The 17238-nt window shown below is 42.9% G+C and overlaps 1 protein-coding gene across 1 annotated transcript in view; it reads left to right on the forward strand.

Annotated features, from left to right (window-relative positions):
- The first annotated feature begins 464 nt into the window (after nt 1-464).
- The window catches only part of cntnap2b (contactin associated protein 2b), a 40485-nt gene continuing 23711 nt past the window's right edge, over nt 465-17238 (forward strand). Inside the window, exon 1 of the mRNA XM_031559342.2 lies at nt 465-1132. Within this exon, the coding sequence (XP_031415202.1) occupies nt 1045-1132 (88 nt within the window). The 5' untranslated portion in view covers nt 465-1044. The remainder of the gene's footprint in view (nt 1133-17238) is intronic.

The following is a 17238-nucleotide window of genomic DNA, read 5'->3' on the forward strand; positions in this document are numbered from 1 at the left end:
TGCCTGCTATTAGCAACTAGGCTGCACCAGAAATTACTCCTTGGGTCCGTCAGTAATTAGAGAGTAAAAATCTGAGAATGGTCTGACAAAATCCAGAGTAATCTCCCTTGTAGAGCTAAGGCTTTTGTCTAACGAGAATTTATTTTTTCTTTATTTTTGGATTATGAGCTGTATAAGCCTTTTGGACAAATTATCATAAAATGTATCTTCTTGTTCTTCAGTTTATACGTCTTAATGACGAGAGGGGGGGAGGACGCATGTATGTATTGTTTGCTAATAAGAGAGCGAGAGTAGGCCTATGACTATAAATTAGCATTGATTTATTCGAAGCGTAAAATATTTTTTGCAAAACAACCTGAGCTGTTTATTGTCCTGCCCTCACCAATTATTGACGCAGTATTACAATAGCCTTCTGATTCGTGGAGTGGAGCACTATGAAACATGCGCGCAATCTATGTGCACTGAAAAGCAAGACAATGAGAATTGGTTGCGATGGTCGATGGCCTCCCTGTATGTATACATACGTATGATGTCTTTACTTGGTTGAATCCACCTTAAACCACTTAAGAACCCCTCCTCGTTTTCTTTTCTTTGACTCGTGTCCCCCATGTGTGTTTCGTGGGCCATACCAATTCACCCGCAAACGGGGGACATCGGAACGTTAACTTAAGCACCTGGACAGCGACCCTTCCGGAGGCCTTGTTTCAATTTGGATATTAGCACTCTAACAATGCACTTAGAGGAAACGGACCAATACAATTTGAAAAAATGTAACCGGAATACATGTTTTGAAAAACAACGCGGCTCTCTTCGTCAGGAAAGGTCTGTTGTTGCTGGGTGATATAAGGAAAGTGGTTGAATTGCGCACCAGCTCAAAGAGCATTTGCTTGGTAGCAGCCCCCATACTGCTGCTCACATAACCGTAACTGTGCTACCGTCTTGTGGGTTCCCTCCACGAAGGGAGGGGTGTGATAGACTACCAGACGCACAGTGGAAGAGAAAATATCCACGATCGCTTTTGTTGACGGCGCTTTGAAAAAGAAGATGCGGCGTTTCCCCAGACCCGGGGTAACGTTATTGCTGTGGATGCTTGGTGTCCTCGGAAGCCTCAGCTCAGTGCGCTCAGCATCCCGTAAGTACACGCTGTCGCGTAGAGGAAATTACCGTTGGTGCTTTGTAGCCCTCCACGGTGACAGGGCATTGCGGGATGTTGTTGTGCGCTAACATCAAGCCGTTGTGTGAGAGGTTCTCTCTCTCTTTCGCTCTCTCGCTCTCCATATATTTCATAATTGTGTTTTACGTTATTTGAAATGAACTGCTTGCTGTAGCAAATACGACAATCTACTGTTTCCACTGCATTCCTAATTATTTAATCGCTTTACCTGTGAATGAAAATTGAAAAATGTCACGTGGAATCCATTGCTCTTTGCCGGGAGCTTTTTGAGGGTGTAGATGTTGTTTGTGAATGTGATGTGCTTTAAGCAGTATAACTGTGGACTCACTTTCCTTACAAAGTGATGTTCATAGTCGCTATTTGTATTGTGCCATGATAGGTAATCTTTTGGTCGTGTTGTGTATTTCCTTGCATGGATTTTAAACGCTGGTTGAGCAATTCAGTTCAGCCATGTCCTGAAATAGATTTAGTTAATATGTAAAATGTTCGTTTGCTTATAAAATATTTGGTAATCAGAGGAAGCTGACATAATAAAATACACATGTCTACATAAGAAATCCCTTTCCTAACTCAGGAACACCAAGTGATTATTACTTAGGTTATATTCAGGTAGTTTTACCATGGAACACCCTTCATGTATGCTTAACTGCTAAAGAAGTACAAGGTTGTGGATGTTTATGTAGCTGAGAATATTTGGCTAGGTAGTTATGCTGTCTGTCTATAAGATATCATCTCTGTTTATGAAGACACATGCATTAGTCACACCTATAATCATCATTTCAATCAGGAATTTAAGCCGTTCTTCCAAAGCAAGGCTGTGCTTTTATGGGCTATGAACGCTCACATTTGTCATTCTGGTGACCCCAACTGTAGCTGAATTTGGAAATTAATTCCTGGTTGATAATTGAGTCAGTCCCTGTGATACAGAGTGATTTTCGCCGCTTAGCTACTTCCACTTGTCTCACAGTCACCTTCATATGGAAGCTGAGTGTGCACTTTGGAACCACTTTTCACTGCACTAACTTCAATTTTGAGTGGACTGGGCCTCTTCTTCCCCCCTTCTCTCCTTCTTTCTTTCTCTTTCTCTCTCTTCCCATCACAGTCTCCCTGTCACTCTCTCTCTCCTCCCCCCCCCCTCTCTCTCTCTCTCTCTCCCTCTTCCTGACTGATGGTTCAATGGATGTGATCAGGCCCATATTTGGCCCAAAGCTGGGGTGGATTGGGGTCAGATCCACTCCAGAGTTAACTTAGCTGATATCTGGGATGTGTGTGTGAAACAAAAGCATCAGAGAACAGCGCTCAGAAGAATCTGTCACAGTCCTTTAAAAAAGAAAAATTAATTAATTAATCATGTGTTGGTCCGCTGACATTTCTGCTTACAGAGGTAGGTTAAAGTCACACTGGGTGGCAGGTGATGATTGACTGTAGACTCAGTGCTTCTATGAGGTTTATGAATCATAGATACATTTTGTTTGGATGGGTTTTTTTGTTCTCTTGTTTGACAGAAGACAATTATTCAATTTTTTTTATAATAACCTAAAACTTTCCAATTAACTGTGCACACTTGACAAATGAGAAAAGATATCCAGAGAGTTTAATAACCCAATTCCTTCATAGCAATTGCAAGACCCAAAAAAAATCCACCTCATTAATTCAATTGGTTTGCTTCCACAGAACTCTCATACAAAGACTCTTTAGGGAAATGTGATCAGGATCACCAAATAAAGGGTTTTAATCTTCTGGAGCAAACATGCAACAAAACAACTTGTGTCAGGCAGGAGGTGGAATTACCTCAGAGAGTCCAGGCCACTCTCTCTCTCCCTCCCTCTCTCAAAATTAGTATCTCACTCTCCTAATTCCAAACTATGCTCATTACAAAAGATTAAGTTATCAAACAGTTTTATCCTACTGCAGCACCATTTTGCATTCTTTTTCATTCCACTTAAAGCACACTACCAGGATACACAGCATCAGTGCATAATACCCTTATTTGTTACAGTAATCCCAGGATACACAGCATCAGTGCATAATACCCTTATATGTTACAGTAATCCCAGGATGCGCAGCATCAGTGCATAATACCCTTATATGTTACAGTAATCCCAGGATGCGCAGCAGCAGTGCATAACACCCTTATATGTTACAGTAATCCCAGGATGCGCAGCAGCAGTGCATAACACCCTTATATGTTACAGTAATCCCAGGATGCGCAGCGGCAGTGCATAACACCCTTATATATTACAGTAATCCCAGGATACGCAGCAGCAGTGCATAACACCCTCATACTGTATGTTACAGTAATCCCAGACTCCCACACTGATTTGTTAGAAATGTGAGCTGAAGTCTCACCAGCTCCCTGGCTGACTCATCCAGCTCTGTCTTCAGCCTTGAGCTCTGCTGTTTTTTTGCTGCTTCTTCCTCAGGGTTGTTTTTGTTATGCTAATGAGCCCCTCCCCCCTCCCCCCTCTCATTGGGATTCTGGGCACCTGCCAGTGATCGTTTGTCAGCCAATATGATGCCGGAGGTTATTGTAAGGCCCCCCCCCCCCCCCCCCCCCCCCCCAGCCAGGCCCCTCTGGGCCCCTCCCCTTGTCCGTCTGCTGATGATGGACACCTCTGAACAAAGACCACTGAAGGGCTGCTCACAGAGCTGAGGGGGAACCGCACAATGGATTACCTCAGCAAGCCTTAGAAGTGATCCTAAGGCAAATCACCTGTATTCATTGGTGGAGCTCCCACCATAGAGATCCCTAATATCACAATATAATGCTGAAGTCTCAGCTGTTATTGATGAGGTTATTACATCTCTATATTGATTTTACTTAAATATACAGACATGGACTATTTGTCATTAAAGAGAGGGAACAAAGACACAAGGAGCGTTGAAGACAAGAGAAGAAAGGAAAAGAATACAAGAGAGTAAAAAAAAAAAAAAAAAGAAGAAACTGTGAGATTTTCGTCTGGAGCAATAAGAAATGCTTTATTTTCTCTGTGGCCTCGGAGTGACTAACACAGCAAACATCAAGCTCTCCGTTCCTCTCCCTCTCAACTCCGCGCATAGACCCTGAGCAGGCTCCCCTGATTCACTAGCTCTCCGTTCCTCTCCCTCTCAGCTCCGCGCATAGACCCTCAGCAGGCCCCCCCCTGATTCACTAGCTCTCGCACATGCATACAACAAGGAAACGGGCCCCCCCACAGTCTGCATTCTGTCTGTCTTGTTTCCTCTCACTTGTTCTTTCTGTCGCTCTCTGTGTCTCTGTTTCTCTCATTTTGACTTTCACCTACTCTCTCCCAATCCCTCTCCCCCTTTCACTATCTTAACCCTGTCTTGCTTTCTCTCTCCCGTTGCTTAACCCTCCCTTTCTCTTTCTCTCTCGCTTCTTCTCTCCATTTCCCTATGCCCGACTGGCCCTCTCCTACAGTCTTTGATTGACCATGTCATATGTAAGTCACATTTCATCCATGGAAGGCACACTCCACACACACACTCACACACTCACCACTGAGTCAGTTGTCGCCCTCATTCTCTCTTTTTTTTTGTGGTGTGAACAAAAGAGGAGGAAGGGGGGAGGGCACCCGTAGAGAGGTGCTGGTCACAGACTCCTGTCCGCTCATTAACGCAAGACGAGGTTTCAGGCCTATAATTGACAGCTTACACAACAAAGGTAATCACCCGTACTGACAGGCAACAGCTGCTGGGCCAGGTCAGCCTGGATGAAGCCATAAAGCTCTCATTAGAAGTTTTATTGCCTCTTAACACCTACATTATTATGTTAGGCTTGAGAGGCAAGTTACCACATAAGCCTGACGCATCCCATGGTGGATCGCTGACACACGTGTTATGTGCTGCAGCTGTTGTACATCCATTGTAGGCAGCATTGCAGGAAACACACTATATATATGCAGCTCTTGTACCGCTATTCAGGCAGTGGAAGCACGCTTACACATGTAACTGATATTTACCTACCTGGGCAGTGGGACGCTCTCTGCAGCATACCAGTGCTATGACCTGCTGTGAACTGACAGACATACATTGTGACAGTCCCAGTTTTTTGTGGCAACTACTGTAAACATCATTATCTGAGGGCAGAAAAGCTCCACTGTGCTATTGATTACGGCAGGCCTAGACCTCTGGGTTGTGCTGCGGAGAACAGGAAGAGAGAGAGAGAGAGAGAGTGAGGTTATGCGGATATCGGTAATGAGATTTCAGCATAGCGTTCAGTGTAAGAGGCCTGAGCTGTGCTCTCAATGTCTTCAAGGAAGTTCATCTAAGGCAGGGAGAAAGTCAAGTGTGCTGCTAATCAATGAGAGGGTATAAGGAGATGAGTTATAGTGCAGGTTGATGCTTGAGGGCAAATGAGATTTGAGAATGGGGCGTGAGAGGAGTGTGGGAGGCAGAAAGGTGCTGCGAGTGTTAAGTTCATTAATCAATTAGCATCATAGGTTACCATGGCAGGTTACCATAGCCACCACCACCCTCAAGGTGATTTGTTGGCCAGATGGCAGCTGATTGTAAATCTGAAAATGAAAGTCTCTTTAACATTCAACGACGGCTGTAGCCCAACAAAACATTTGAGGAATGAGCTGGTCCAGAGTCAGCTGATCATCATTTATTGGTTCTGGTTTATGGGAAATATTGCACACTCTGGCAATGCTACACTACCTCAGTGTTAGTGGATGTTTTAGTGGTGAAACTTTGTGTGTGTGTGTGTGTGTGTGAGAGAGAGAGAGAGAGAGAGAGAGAGAGAGAGAGAGAGAGTGTGTCGTCCTTGTGGAAAACCGTCTGCCTCCAAGTCTGATATAACGCACTTGTGCATTTTTCTGCTGCAGCCTGACCTTAATACTGCTTTTAGTGTATCCACTGTAGACAGCCGCAGTGGTGCCCCCAATGGCTGGGACAGGAGGTCTCAAGTGAAGGCACCGTGACACAGATACCCAAGCCCAGCGCAAATGCTGAGAAACGCATCAGGAACATCTGAGCAACATCCGAGAAACGTAACTGGTAACCTACATGATAAATTAGCCACCTTAGCAATACTGTACTGCCCCTGTCTGTCCGTCCTCCAAAGGAGGCTAATTAGTTAACTAATTAGTTGGGTGTTGTGTGTTTGTTAGAGTCGTATGCAATTTCTCTAGACGTGATTGAGAGCTGCAGGGTTTCACATGAAACATTTAAGAGTGTCTTTTTTTCCCTTAAAATCTACATAATCCTGCTGGTCTTGCTGCCTCTCAGCCTTGGGATTTTATTTTTTGTTGTATTTATGTTAATAAATCCCATGGATGTGGTTGTTTTAAAGGTGTTTCCTGTGGTTGATTTGGGTCAGTGGTGGAGTGTTGTTCGCCCCATAGGGTAACTAGGCGTAACAACACTCTCCTGGGTGTTTCTGAATTACTCTCTGAGTCTTGCTGAATACTTAACTAAGCTTAAAAAACAGCAACCAGCCTATCTTGCAGGGGCTGAAAAACCGCACATTATATCCTCTGATGATGTTTTTGTCATGGCATAGACACTCCCCTAGCACAGACGCTTTGCTTCATTGCAGGAGCCAGTAATGCATCTGAGACTGTAGCACTCAGGCGCTAACTTACCCCTCTGGGAAAGTGTGCTTCAGCTCACATGCAGCAACTAGACTTGGAGTGATTCTACCTAACAGGAAATTGTACCCATAAACAAACAGCTAACAGTGGAATCGGTCCTGCAACTGGTCAGGTCCATCCGGCGGAATCACATCCATTATCCCAGATCCAGCTGTTCCAGAAATGTTCTCTTATTGACAAGTGTACACAACACTTAAGAACACAGCTAAACGAACTCGGCTGACTGTAAAATATTAAAAGCCATTGTATGCAAACAGAAATAGCATTGGCTGAGGAAGCTGAGCTCGGCATTTCAAAGACAAATTTATGTTGATGTAGAATAGAAGAAAAGGAATGAGTGTGTGTGTGTGTGTGTGTGTGTCTGTGTGTGTGTGTGTGTGTGTGTGTGTGTGTGTGTGTGTGTGTGTGTGTGTGTGTGTGTGTGTGTGTGTGTGTGTGTGTGTGTGTGTGTGTGTGTGTGTGTGTGCATGTGATAAAGCATGAAACATACATTTTTGGTGCCCCCTCAGCAATGAGGGTTTGCCAGGATTGAAATGGGATCATATGATGATACTGGGGCCCTTTTCTCTTTTCTGTGTGAAATAATTCATCTTTGCAGAGCAAGACCAAAGGAAAGATGGCAAATAGAGCCTCTGCTGGCTCCATGTCAAGACTCTTGTTATCCCAAAGGCAGTGTGTTTATGTGTGTGTGTGTGTGTGTGTGTTTATTCTTGCTGATGAGGAACACTTTTCCCACTTGGCATCAACGGTAAAAAGGTGCCACTGACGAAGTGCACACATTAGCCAAGGATGGTCATGTTAACCTTCCCAAGGCATTGTTAGTCTCTGACTGATGCATGATTGCAAATATCATTTTAGCTTGTTACTATGACTAACAACAACTTCAGCAGCAGTGCAAATACAGTAGAGGCCCAAATGCAATGAAATTGAAGTGTTTATAATTCATGTTTTATCATTGTGAAACGTAAAGGGACAAAAATCTTTGCATTTCAACGAGTCATGCTGATTTAATTTGTTCTTTTTACAGAACGAGACTTTACATTCAGTGGCCTAACGAAGGCCTCATTAATGAAGCCTTAATTACAGCAGGCCCAGGATGCCATTTGTAATGTAATATTCATGAACAAGATAATTAGGTAAAAAGAGTGCCAATACTCTGTGTGAACTATATTGCCCTTCTAAATTTACCTTTATTTTTTTCCCTCTCATGCCCGAGAGCATCACCAGTCTCAGCAAATTGGACAAGCAAGCTCCAGACACCCCTCCATTTACACGTCAATCATTCATCCGCACACCACGTGTGGCCCAGTGAGAGGTAAAGAGAAGCTCACTCTTTCTCTCAGTGGAGCAGCCACTGGCTTCTTTCTCTTCCTTCTCAACCTGCATTCGGGAAACTTTCGATCTGTGCTGCTCGCTGCTCGACTCCTCTCATCTTTTTTGTCTACGACCTTTGTAGCACCGCACTGGCAAAGGATGGTTGAAAGACCCAAAAGTGTCAAGTACCCTTTTTCTTCATACCCATGCTGTCACTTGAGTGGAAGGAGTGTCCTACTATTGAAGACCACAGTGGACCTGTAGTGGATCTGACCCGCATGGGTTTTCCTTGCACCTGGAAAGAGTTTGGACTCTGAGAGCAGTGGATTGGTTTGAGAAGGGCCGTGTTTTAATTTGACGCTTGGTGTCTCGCCACTTCAAGGGATTTTGAACTTCAATACCTCACCCGTTCATTCTGTTCGCTTAGACATGCTGATGGACAGTCACAGCAGTGGCAGAGGGGTAGACTATCACAGATCAGTGAGACGCAGAGAGAGAATAAGAATGGATGTGAAAGTCTGCCAATATGATTGAGGGTGCACTATGCATTTTGCCTGTGACTTATGGCATGGTGTGTATGGCATTAGGGGAATCTAAAATGACATTTATATCATCTGAGTCGTTTTCCTCTGAGGTTTACTTTTCAAGATCATTTAAAAATGCCAGTTTTGGCACCTTATAAAATATATATATTTACTTCTGCCAAGTAGGTTATGTTTTCACACATGTCCGTTTGTTTGGTTGATTGATTGGTTTGTTTGTATGAGGATTACGCAAAGACTACTGGTCCGATGTTCATGAAACTTGGTTGAAAGGTGTAGCATGGGCCATGAAAGAACTCACTACAGGGGGTGATCTTGCTCATGGGGTACCTGCCCAGACCTAATTCCACTTGCGCTAATATTGCAAGATACTGGGGCGCCTGCACACATTTTTTTTTGCTTTCGCTATCGCTGTAGAATACAACATTTGCCCTTGTTATAGATATGTGCTCTACTGAGTGCCATTCTAGTTTTTTGTTTTATTGATGCTCTTGAAAAGCATACCATCTGAAGTGTCACTTTTACCGATTTGGTGAAAAACAGGAAGATAGAGAGCTTGTTTTTGTTTTGTGTGAGTGTGTATGTGTATGTGTATGTGTATGTGGTTGTGTGTGTGTGTGTGTGTGAGAGAGAGAAAGAGAGAGAGAGAGAGAGAGGGAGAGCGTGTTATGTGTGTGTGTGTGGAGGGGGAGACAGAGGTTTGTGTGTGTGCGTGTGCGTGTGCGTGTGTGTGTGTTTGTGTGTGTGTGTGTGTAAGTGTGTGTGTGTGTGTGTGTGTGTGTGTCTCTGTGTGTGAGTGTGTGTGTGTGTGTGTTTGGTATGAAGCCAGAATGCTGAATGCTGAAGCTCAGACCCCAGAGACTGTCTGAAAACTCTCTCCCTTCCTCTCCCTCTTTGTCTGTCTCTTGAAGTCTTTCCCTCTCTCTGTCTCTCTACCTCTCTCTTAAACATGCATACACCACTGGTGATCACACAAACACATGCACACACACACACACATACTCACACAAGCTTAATCCCTTTTCTATTTTCGTTTAAATAGTTGGCTATTTAATTCAGTCATACATTAAACCTAAGCTTTAGCTGTCATTCAACAGTGAAACGTTCTGGGCTACACAGTGAAGTTAAAAGCAGTGAGGTTTCTTCCCTACCAAATATCCAGAAGTGTTTTTGGCTGATAGAGCGAGGTCTAACTTTACTTTGTTCTTTTTTGAGCACTGACTAAGCATTTTAATAAGAGAATGTCTTCTTCTTTATGCTGGTGAAAGCAAAAGTAGGCAGAGCAGGAAGGAATCTAGCCAAACTGTACCTATACATACATTTTAACACTTCATGTTAGTTATTATGGTAACAGTAAAGGAAGAGGTCCGGTTTTCTCTGATGTGCTTGGACACACTCACTAATAGGCTACTCAAAAAGGCTGAACAAATGTTCTGAAACCGAAGGCTAAAACTTTCATTCATATTCCTCACTGTTCTCACACCCTGACACTGCACTGCTGACCTCAAAGCACTGTGGGAAATAAATTAATGGAATCCACAAGCTGTCATGCTATGAGTGTTGTTTTGTCAGAGCTGTGTTCTCCTAGTTATACCTACATTAATAAAAATGAAAAACCTATCTGACTCAAGGCAGCATGCTGAGACAGAGGCCCATTCTGCTTGAGCACGTTTGCAAATTGATCGATACTTTAAAGAATAAGAAGCCCGGCTGAATAATTATGCGTCCTTGGAAGGGGTACTGATTTATGAGTCTGACCTTTGCTGGCGGAATGGAAGACATATTCAGTGTAATCTACTTAGAGCTTATGAAAAAGTTCATGATGGGAAAAGACAGTTAATCAGATTTCACACACCAATGCACAGGAGTGCGTGGGAGGAGGCTGTGCTGGGAGTTGTGTGCACAATGTACGTTTTAAATATTTTCCTGTGTTTGTCGTTACCTCAATTACGAATTCAGATACTGGTGAGGGGGTTTGAGAGCTGATTCACAGTTTCTGCGGGGCGGCTCTGATCTAAAACTGGTTATTTATCTAGTCTTTCCTCTTTGTGTGTTTGCTTCCCCAGCCTTTAATTGCCTAGCGGGGGCAAATAGGACCCAGAAAGTAGCTAGCATTGGAACAGAACTGGCCCAGATGTGGCCTGGTTCTGGTGGCTCTAAAGGGGTCTAGTTAAGAAGGTTCTGGTTCTGATGGGGGTCTGGTTCTGATGGAGTCTGCCTCTCGGGAAAGCATGTTATGATGAAAAGAGCCACACTGTTTGCTCTGTTCTACTATAATCCCCTGCTAAAGAGTTTGTAGTATAGTGGTTAACATGGTTCTCTTCCATTAAGTCAACCTGGGTTTGACTCCCAATCAGTGCAGGTTTTTTTTGGACAAAAGTGTCTGCTAAACACCTGACCTTTACCTTTACCAAGTGGCAGACACGCTGCTACACTGACTATGTCATGAAGGCGCACTGACTCAAGCTCTCTTATGCTTGATCTCTTGTGCTGTGATCCCCAAATACAGATGGGCAATGAGCACCTAATGCTTGAGAGAGTCACACGTCTCGATGGTGAGTCATGACCACTGTCAGAGTGATGTACTGACTGTTAGTTGTCATTACACACTGAATGTTTCATTCAAATTATGTTCATCAGAGTATGTGTTGTCTATTGTCACATGCTGGGGGCCTCCATCCAGGGAACACAGAACTTGGCATGAATGCGATCAGGCTGAATAAATAATAATAATAATAATAACGTTTATGTCAAATATTTGTGGATTAGTTAACAGCATTTGTAATGTACGTAGTACATCATCATGCTTCTTGCTGCTGTTTAGATGCCAACAGCTCTTTACTGTATTCTGACATCCGTGGGAGCGGCCAACAAAATTTGTTTTCTCCTTAATGAGGATGCACGAGCCCGGGGCAACTAGAGGTGGAGGTTGACCATCGTCATTTCGCATTTCGTATCAAGAGAGGATTCATCATTTTCTAACTACAGCGGGTTCAACGCCAATCCAAATACCAGCATGGGATGGGACGTCCCGTCAGACTATGTAGTAGAAAACTCTTCAAGACCAGGCCTCACGCCGAGATGAGCAAGAACTATATCTTTAATAAATAAATAATAATTCTTTAAAAAAAGAAACAAAAAAAGCGAGCGAGGAAGCACACAGTATTTATAGGTTGGGCGTATACAACAAATCAGGTTGGTTCCGCAGGGTCCACATTCGGATACTTATCCTTCTTGCCAAAACTCTTGGATATACATCACATTGTTTTGAAGCTCTTTTAACTGTTTACAGAAACAGAGGAAGCCTAATCCTGGGAAAAGAACATACTGTCAAAGACTTGTGCAATACTAGGTCGCCTTCACATGAGAACATTAACAGGGAACATCTGTTTTTCTCTCAATTGTATTCCTCTGGCATCATCATCCAGATGATCTGGCCAACATTCTCCCAATCTCCTACACTCTCTCTCTCTCTCTTTCTCTCTCTCTCTCTCTCTCTCCTCTCTCTATCTATCTATCTATCTCTCTCTCTCTCTGTGTGTGTGTGCTCAAATAATTATACTCAGTCATGAATATAGCACGTATGTAAGCACATACAAACGCATAGTTACCATATATCACACAGAATAATACAGATTTTTAAATGTTATACACAGGAAAAGATGTTCAATGCCACATGCAAGTACTCGTAGCCAGCAACCAAATGTAACCTTGTGAGCATTTTACTGGGGTTTTCAAGTAGGCACCTTCCTTTATCAGTGTTTTGTTGAATTAGGCCTGTGGCACCTCCAGAAGGCTCAACAGTGGTGTCTGGCATCACAGACCCACCCCCCCCTCAATACTCATGATGGGTTAGAATACATGCCACTACCAGAGACAACTGTCGGGGCGACAGTGGTACAGTGGTAGAGAAGTCGTTTAGTAATCAGAAGGTTGCTAGTTCGATTCCCTGTCGAAGTGTCCTTGAGTAAGACACTGAACCCCTAATTGCTCCTGATGTGCAGTGTGCCATCAGTGTAAATGTAAAAAAATGTGTATACATTGTAAGTCGCTTTGGATAAAAGCGTCTGCTAAATGACTAAATGTAAATGTAAATGTAACAACAGATACACCTCAACAAGATTCCACGAATCTCACGCGTCCATAGCCCAAATATCTCCCCACCTGATCTTCCTTATCTCAACACCATGCCAGTTCATCCATTGCTCTTCCTTTGCTTGAGAAGCTGCTGCTACTCATCCAGTTTTCTTTTTTTGCTTACGAGCAAAGCTAGTTATCCTCTGACTCCTCTCCACCAATGTAGCCTTACCCTATGCTTTCCAACTGTCACCTAGCCCAAACCCTGCTCTTCCACTCTATACCTGCGCAATGGTATCCATATGCTGAAATGCACTTGTGCATGTCCTTCTACAATAGAAGGAATCACCTTACCATCATTATAAAACCTCTCCCCTAGGCTTCCCATACTTATAGAAACTCTTCTACATTTGCTAGTTTTCACTGTCATCCTTGCCCATTTGATTCAACTTGGCTAACAACCGACGAGTACATGGAGCAGTTGTTCTCATCATGTCATCCATATCATTTAAGATGGGAGGTAACCAGATACTGTCCTGCAGCCTTTGACTACCAACAACCATGTAGATTCCCTTATAATTACCTCCATTTCCATGGTGAAAACCAACGGTAAAATGGTGCACCCAGCCATGAAAACAATCTCCAGATGCTGACAGGATGTGGTGTAGTTACTTGTGTTTAAGCACAACTGAAAATACTCAGAATATGCCCTGACTAACGCTGAAATCTTCTCAGGGACCTGAAAGTAGCTAAACGCCTTCCACAACAGACTGTGTGGCACCAATCCAAAGGCATTTGCAAGATCCAAATGTACTACAATAAGGTCCTGCTTCCTCCACGGAAATATATTTAAAACTATCGGCCTTCAGATAGGAGACCAAGCTCCTTGCTACCACACTAAAGAAGATCTCGCTTTCTACATTAAGAAGACTGATAGTTCCGAATTGGCCTATGTTCATGGCATTTTTCTCCTTTGGAATGAAACATGAAACATCACCTGTCTGATGGCACATCCTCTGAATTGTTCCTTTTTTCCATACAATCACCATGAGCTTACATAGATATTTCAAAACATCAGGTACTTTTTTATAGACATGATAAGGTATCCCGTTAGGGCCGTGAGATGATGCAGCCCTTGCACAACACACAACCTCTTGCACCTCTTTCCACATGGGCGGTCCATGATGTGGCCAGTCTACTCTTTAACTCTGCCTACATAACACTAATACCTTCTCTCTGTTCATCATCTCCTCTTTTCCATTGCTCCTTCAGCCGCTTCCTTTCTTTCTTTCAACATGTCATTTTGACCTTGCTTTTCCTTCCTAGCTTTCTGACAAACTCAATATCTTTTCATTCCATAGTTACAGATGACCTCAACCATGCGATTCAATTTATACTCTGCTTCACCCTTGATGCAATTCCATTCCTTCACTTCAGAGGCCCCTGGCCATATAACTTTTAGTTTCTGCCCAATACATGTTTCCTCCTTGGAAAATAAAAATGGTTCCCACAGCTGCAACATAGAGGAACACCGACAGGGGATCATAGGAAGTATGCTGCACTCGTGACTGGAGGTTCCCCAGTCTCAACGAGTGAGGGAGGCAACCGTTCTTTTCACCATTTCCACTGACTATCATGTTCCCTAATGCTATGAAATGGGCATGACAGTACTATTAGCACAGAAAAAAACACGTTGGACCAATAATACTCAAACTATTGATCTAATTCCATAACAATAGTGCATTCCCTATAGTTCCAGTTCTGTAGCCATAGTCGGCGCCTTTGTGAAAACCCATAATGTTTTTCTTTGGAACCAGGAAGTGTTAAATGCTAACACTAAAACCTGCAAACTTTCGTCAATTTGCATAGTATCTATTGACAAGAACAAAAGACTTCACCACACCAGTCACTTTCCCTGCTTAAATACGCAGGGGAGAAGCATCCCCAACAACCAGGTGAAAGTTATCTTCCCTTCCCTAAGCCCCTACAGGGCCAACCAGGCACCACCCCCATATGCTACATATGGTGCATCCTCTTTTGGGATCATTTTTTAAATGGGCTCAAACGTGTAAATCTGGAATGATCTCATCACATACCTCAGCATCTTCTCTTTGTCCCTTTTCTTCAACACACTGAAGACGTTCTCGTTCTGTTTCAGGACAGATCTCAGCTCAGGCATCTTTCATAAGACCATTACTTTCAAGGTGTTCCTGAGCAATCTGCAAATTATCAGCTTCCTGTTCAAACGTACTTCTGTTACTATCAACCACAACTTTGAAAGCCCCCAGACCAGACACTTGTCACCCCTTGACAATTGTCAGGATCAGGTTATCAGGATATCTCCCCTGCAGATCTTCAGCTTCAAAAACCCTTTAGTCCACATGTGTTAGGAATACCTAAAATGCACTGACATTTAAAGGGTGAAGCTTGAAGTTAACGATCTTTATGAAGGCCAACTCATTGCAAGCCATTTTCAACTTTAATTGTTTAATTGTTTTCTCTCTTTCTGTCATAGCAATAAGACGTGAACCTTTTCAAAGGGGTAAGATATCAGACCGTGTTGAACATGCAGTGCAGATCACAAGACCTGATGGATGGCTTTTGTCTTCTTCGTAACGATTAACTTGAGTAGGAGCTGCACACATATCTCACAGTTCTTTGCCGTTCACACCCTGGTAGCAAAGCAAAAGAGCCACTGAATGAAACATTTATGCTGCTCGGAAAGCAAACACACCTTAGGGAAGGACAAGCACATTCAGAAGGAATCACAAATGAGGACCTGAAACATATCCCTACCCGTCTGCTCGTGACCTTCCTAGACTGAGGTGGAGGTTCTGCTGTGGTGTTTTACTGTTTCTCATGATCTTTGAGAATTTTACATTGAAGCACTACTGTGACTTCTGGTGTTGCAGCTAAGTGCACCGCTGGGCTGACTTGAATGCCATTTGTAAACATTAAATGCGACCGCAGAAACATAAATAAAGAAAACGTTTTTTTCTAAAAAGGTCAAATTAGCATTACTCACCACTGTCCGGAATTCTAATAGATTTTTGTTATTTTGACGGGAAACCAAAACAAGTATTGTTTACTGTTTCTGACTCTCATGTCAGACTTTCGAATCTTATTCTTTATCAATTTTTTATTACCCTTGTGCCATGAGAATTTCATGTGCTGTGATGAGCGTGCCCTCCTTGTATAGAATCATTCTCAGAAAGACCTTGGTTAAATATGCACCTCCATGGTGCACAACATCATTAGTGAGTTTGGCATTTGGATATCATCATCGCTTGGTCTGTAGAAATTATATTAGTAGTGGCCAATGCAGCCTTACTGATTTCTCCTCATTTGCCCCCAAACTGCAGTGGATAAACATCAGCTTACACAACCAGTTCTCCAGGAGGCTATCTATGCCCTGCTAGAGCTCAGAAACAGAGGCTTTCAGCTCCATTACAGTAACTGGGCACCAGGCTTTTACAGACAAACAAGAAAAGTCCAACAAGATGAAGACTGATATGCAGATGCAAAAAAAAATACTCTGATTAGACATTAGGGTCATGCTCTATATATATGTGTGTGTGTGTTTGTCTGTTTTTGTTTTTCTGAATAGATTGTGTTTGTGTCAGTGTCTGTGCCTACGTTTGTCTGTGCCTGTGTGTTTGCTCATGTTAGTGAGCACGCCTCTGAACAGTTGTGTGTGTTTGTGTTTGTGAGTTTGGATGAAACAAAATTGAAACATTTTAGTGACTGACTTGGTGATTTGATTCTGAGACTCTAAATAATGTAAGTAAACTTTTGTGAATGAAAGACCCTGTAGAGTCTGGGGGAAATCTTTCCAAACCCGAGTTTCCTTCCACACTCCCACGGTATTATCTCTGGCAGACAGGCTTGTGCAGCAGACCATCACACACAAAGACAGCTCCTCTGTGCTCCATTCCAGCTCTGCCACCAGACTTGAAAACCCCTGTGGGCTGGAACACTTTTGACGGACCCATTGTAATCTCTGCTTGCAATGAGCGGCTGTCTCGCTTTGCAGGTTTTTTTGTTTGTTCCCCGTCTTTTTTTCCGTGTACCCAGCTGTCAAAAAAAGATGGGAAATAATTTGGGCAGAATGTTCATCAGACATACAGAGATACCTACGTATCACGGATATAACATGTCTTGACACCTCGACTTATCAGTGAAATGTTTTGTTCTTGTTGTTGTTGTTGTTGTTATAATGAAATAATGAATGGTTCTAGACAAACGATAACAATGTAATTGTAAATGAATGATAAAAGACTGTTTCATAGTACTGTCCTGTAGGCAAAACTATGAGAGTGTAACTGAAGTTTTTCAGAGCAACAAACTGTTCAACAGTTTGATCAACATCTGTAGGCCTATATTATTGTCTCATTTAAACCACAGAAAAGTTTTGTTGAAATGGTGGTTTGTCATACTAAATGTAAATTGACTTTGCAAGGGTAAGAACTTCAACATGCTTTCTCACAATGTCCCAAGAATGAGACAGATCACTGTGTGAAGGTTAGCATACTGA

Source organism: Clupea harengus, chromosome 22 (genome assembly GCF_900700415.2).
Source record: "Clupea harengus chromosome 22, Ch_v2.0.2, whole genome shotgun sequence".
Lineage (NCBI taxonomy): Eukaryota > Metazoa > Chordata > Actinopteri > Clupeiformes > Clupeidae > Clupea > Clupea harengus.